The sequence below is a fragment of the Palaemon carinicauda genome, unplaced genomic scaffold (genome assembly GCF_036898095.1).
Source record: "Palaemon carinicauda isolate YSFRI2023 unplaced genomic scaffold, ASM3689809v2 scaffold121, whole genome shotgun sequence".
NCBI classification, from domain to species: Eukaryota; Metazoa; Arthropoda; class Malacostraca; order Decapoda; family Palaemonidae; genus Palaemon; species Palaemon carinicauda.
Window position 1 is genome coordinate 410 of NW_027168716.1, and position 5,274 is coordinate 5,683.

Below are 5,274 nucleotides of genomic sequence, written 5' to 3' on the forward strand. Positions count from 1 at the left end.
CCTTGTATGGTCCCTGAAGGCGAAAACACTTACATCACAATAACTAGTATGTTTAACAATGCCAAAATCTTCATAACTTAACTTAGGAACACTAATATATATCATGCATGAAAAGAGCACTAGGCTGTCAAGCCTAGGGGCTAAGCTAGCGATCTAGTATGGGGTCGAACAGCGACCGTAGTCTAATGAGCGCTAAAACACGATATAATGATTCCTAGCTATGAAGACTAAATAACTAATAAAATTAATTAGTTAAAGGACCGGAGAAGGCTGTTCTGGCTAACTAAATAAGGCATGCAACGTGAACAGCGACGCCGTCATGGCGCGTCCGGTATCGGCACAGCTCCGCCGCATAAACACGATATTTTAAGAAAATTAGAAGATTTTAATGCTCGGCATAAAAATTTTGAAAATAATAGGGGTTCAAATAAAAATGGGTTTGTCATGAACAGTATGGTTAATTCTTTTGATCACATTTGTGTTTTGGGGAATAAAGACCCCACTCATGTGAGAGGTGGGAGAATTGACTATGCCCTGCTATTTAATATGTCCGAGTATAAAGCTTTGGCTTCAGTTGTTGCCAACTTAGTAAGTGATCATTTTGCATTAGAGGTGAGTCTAGATATACAAAAGACAACTTACAGTCACAAAAGGAAAAGATTAAGTATCAAGAATGATGAGAAGGTTATATTTATGACTAAGGTTGCCGAGTGGTATAAGGACTACAAATATGAGAATGGACATGGAAATGATGAGAATGTGTTTTTGGACGATTTGCTTAAAGTAATAGACTCTATATTGCACGAGAAGGCGAACAAGGAGAACTGTCCCATCATAAATTTTAAAAAAGCAAAGTATTCTAATGACAAAATAATAAAGGGTTGGAACAATCTTTTAAGGAAAGCACAAAGGAAATGGAATATGAATCCTAATGATGTAAATAGTAGAGAGACGGTGATACAAATTGCAGAAGGTACTTCTGAAATACGAAAAAAAGTAAGAGGAAAATACTGGGACCGGTTTTTAGAGGAGGTATCTTTTATGAAGTCCCTAAGTGGTGTATGGAATGCTGTAAATAAAGAAAGAGGGGTCAGAAGGAAAAATAATGCACATCATGACCCAAGAGGAATGGCAAATGAGCTAATGAAGAAATGTGCAGCTGCCTCCAGCTTTAGTAATTTACCAAACAATGTTCAGGCTAGTTTATGTATCCGTCGTTCAAAGAGACGACAGTTAGTAAAAATGCAAATAGATATGGTGGATGAGACTAGTTTGCCCTTTACGAAAGATGCATTGTTGTTGGGAATTAAAAAAAGGTGGGTCGACTGCTCCTGGGGAAGATGGGGTAACGTACGATATAATTAATTGTCTTATAATGATAGAAGATAGCCCACTACTGGATTTGATCAATCTTTGTTTTGAAAATGGCAAATTACCCATTAAATGGAAACTGGCATTGCTTGTACCTGTACCTAAGAGTAAAGGAGAATATCGACCTATTCTTAATAGATTACTATTTGTTATTGGTGATCAATTCTCTCAAAATCTATATGGTTTTATTAAAGGAAAATGTACAACAGATTGTGTTTTAAGAGTGCTGTGCAATAGCAGTGTAGAATGCAAGGCATTCATTGACCTCAAAGGAGCATTTGACAGGGCAAATAAAGATGTAATACTCGAAGAGCTTGTAAATAAGGGTATTAAGGGATCATTGCTAAGGTGGATTGAAAGCTACTTAAGTGAAAGAAGGGCTAAGGTTTGGATTCAAGGGCATGAATCTGAAGAAATGGATATGGAATTGGGTACACCACACTCTGTTTAATGTATTAATGGATCGTATTGCAAGGCATTCTTTTCTTAATGGCACAGAGGTTGTAATTTACGCTGATGACATAATGATCCAGTGCACAAATGAGTTAGTTTTGAAAGAGGCTTTAGCTGAACTACATAATTTATGCTTGCACATGGGATTAGTTGTTAATGAGAATAAAAGTAAAATTCAGTCACGTTCTCCAATTGAAAACGAGATATCATTTAATGGGTGGCAGCTGGAAAAGGTAGGAACTTATAAATATCTTGGTATGTATATTAGCTTTCACAAAAGTATGGATGAAGTAAATTATGTTAGAAATATTTGTCTGGCAAGATTAAAACCTTTGCAGGTATTGGCTAACAGAGGCAATGGTGCCGGTATACCTGTACTGTGAATGATGTACATAAGCACAGTTCGTTCGGTTATTGATTATGCAGCCCCAGTGCTAATCTGCTATCCGGAGAGAGAATTAAAGAAGTTAGAAATAATACAAAATCAAGCAATGCGCCTAATACTAGGTTGTACCATGAGCACGCGCACAGAGATCATGAGAATGGAGTTGAACCTTCCAAGTATCTCTGAAAGAGTTCAAGAAATAGTCTGTGCAGCGGTTGTCCGAAGTATAAGGAGGGGTGAAGAGTTTTTAAAAGTGGCTATTGATATGATGTCTGGTAACCGTAGAATCTTGAATAAACCTAATGTTCATTTGAGAAAACTATATAGAATATTGTTAAAATATGACGGTTAAATTTTGTGTTCAATTGGAAAGAGTAATGTGTCCAAAACCATGGTTATGTTGTAGGTTAAATATATGTATAAGCAAGTTGAACTATAAAAAGAGCGAATGTAATAATATGTGTTAAGACAATACTTTCTTAGTAAATTTAACATGTTACCCAAGTGTAACACCATTCATATATATTGTGATGGCTCTGTGAATGGTAATAAAGCTGGTTGTGGTGTGGTGGTTCGTGAATATTATGAAAATGATATTAGTGTGGATGAAATGATGTCTAAGAGGATTGAAGATGAAACATCGTCTACGGTAGCAGAGTTACATGCTATACATGAGGGTCTCAAAATGGTAGTTAATAAAACAAAGGATATATTTGTATTCGTTGATTCCCAGAGTGCTTTGTTAGCCTTAAATAGCAAAACCCCCACTACTAGCGAGGTGGTTGTTCTTTGTAAAGGGTTGGTTTGTCGGCTTCAGGAGAAAGGAATAACTGTAAAGTTCTATTGGGTTCCGTCTCATATAGGTATTTCATTAAATGAAGTTGCCGACAATCTGGCCAAGGAGGCCACAAGAAAGCCTGACATTGACATAGAAACCTCTATGAGCCTTAATAGAATAAAACGAGAGGTTTGGGGGAACAGAAAAGGCTTTAAAGATCTTGGAAGAGGGCAGCGTCAGTATGAGGCATTATTTGCTTGTTACTGAAAATACTAATGTTACATACGGCAAGGTCCTTTCTAAAGTTGATACTTTTGTTATGAGAATGAGGTTGGGGTATAATTATTGTTGGCAATATATTGATGGTGATGGTATACCCTGTAGATTGTGTGGTGAAGCATACTCGCATACTCTACATCATTATATGTTAGAATGTGATAAACTTAGGGAATTTAGAAATGTTTCTATTAATAGTGTTACTGAGCAAGTTTGCTTTGTCTTAAATAATAATATCACAAAAAAAATGTTAACAAGTTTCCTAGGTTTTACTGGAATAGATAAAGGCGCATTGTAATAAGTTTTGTTGGGGATGCATTAGCATGCTAATACATCCTATTTGATGTATCTATATGTCAATAAACTTTTTTGAATTTGAATTCAATTTTCTATTTAAAAGGGGATTTTGACGTAGGAAAACTATTTTTGGGCGAGATAGCCATGTCATCCTGATGGAAGTTCCCTCCGGCAGCTTACTACAGTATAATATTTCTGCAATTGATATTATAAGAGATTTACCGTCAGGTATCACGGGGTTCTAGCCCACAGACTGCAACTGCACAGATTACCTTACGACAATCCTGCAAGAAGCCACTGCCATTTTAGAGAACATCCCAGCTACACAGCTCTAGAAGCCTCTGCCGAAGTTTCCGCTCTCACATATGAACAACAAACTCTCTTATGCCTCTGTTGCTGCCATGGCTGCTAAGTCAGGCATGCAACTCACTGCAAGACCCAACAGGAAAGGTGATTTTATCATCTACCCCAAGGACGTTGAGACAGCCAGATTCCTTCAGGAAGACCCCACTTTAACGCTGCTGGATCCTGCTGTTATCAGGAAGAAGGCAGTCATTACCAGGTATCCCGTTCGATGCCTATCTCCATTGCAACGTCATGCAGCAACATTGACTGTGCTGTTCGCTGCATGAGCAAAGATGACGTTCCAATTTGATGTCTCATTGCCACCTTCATCGGTCCAGTTCCCTCCAAACTGGATCTAGGAGTCTGGGGAACTTTCCCCATCGAAGAATATACACCTGAGCCACTTTGATGCTACAGATGCCAATGCTTTGGACATCATAAAGAAGAATGCAGAGGCCCCATCATCTGCAGTGTCTGCAGCCAGCGACATTGCACAGAAGTGTGCATAAAGGCCCACAAAGAAGGACGACACACTACATACAAGTGCCCCAATTGTTCCAGGCCACACCATGCCTGGAATAAGCGCTGCCCAGAACGTCTCGAGAGGATAGCAGCTATGAAGAGTACATCCTCTCCAAACCAAAAGAAACCAGCTCCAACCCAACCACCTAAAGAACAGAGAACTCCTCGCCAGAGAAAACCCCGTCAGCCAGCTACTGCTCCTGCGTCTGCACCTGCAACTGCTCCTCATAAGGACTAGCACCGACCTGCAACTGTTCCTCATAAGGATCAGCACCGACCTGCAACTGCTCCTCATAAGGACCAGCACCGACCTGCAACTGTTCCTCAAGGATCAGCACTGACCTGCAACTGCTCCTCATAAGGACCAGCAACGACCATCATCCTCATTCCCATCCCAAACCTTGGCTCAAGAAATTGAGTCTCTCACCTTACAAGACCTCATACCCATCGCCTTCCAGATCCTCACCAGAGTCCTCTCCTTATCCTCGACCCCCACCTTCCTGCAGCTCCTGCAACAATTCCAGTTTCCAGCCACAGTGCAGGGATAAGCCTCTTTGCTTAAACCTACTCCTTTTCTCTTCTCTCCCAGTCTCTCCTACTTACTGAGACTTGCTACTATCAATACTTTTTTTCTCTAACTAAAACCTTTCTTTCATGGACCTAAAAAGGAGTCCCTTTTTTCGGGTTACTTTCTATCCCTTTCCATGTCTTGTCTAATCCCTCATCCTGCATCCTTTTTCCTGTTCCAGACCCTTTCAAATCCAACCTCTCCTTTTAATACACCAATTTTTGCTCCTTTAGGAGTTCTCATTCCAGATTGCTATCCTCTTACGGGCTGTCCAAGACA

At 39.6% G+C, this 5,274-nt stretch overlaps 1 protein-coding gene across 1 annotated transcript; it reads left to right on the forward strand.

The window, feature by feature from the left end:
- The first annotated feature begins 1,375 nt into the window (after nt 1-1,375).
- Nucleotides 1,376-1,822, forward strand: LOC137635415 (uncharacterized). Its single transcript, XM_068367890.1, has one exon. It carries the CDS (start codon nt 1,376-1,378, stop codon nt 1,820-1,822), a length of 447 nt encoding a protein of 148 aa, XP_068223991.1.
- Nucleotides 1,823-5,274: the final 3,452 nt, after the last annotated feature.

Excerpts from the sequence above, each read along its gene's own strand:
- LOC137635415 (XM_068367890.1), top strand. The coding sequence starts at position 1,376 with ATGATAGAAGATAGCCCACTACTGGATTTGATCAATCTTTGTTTTGAA.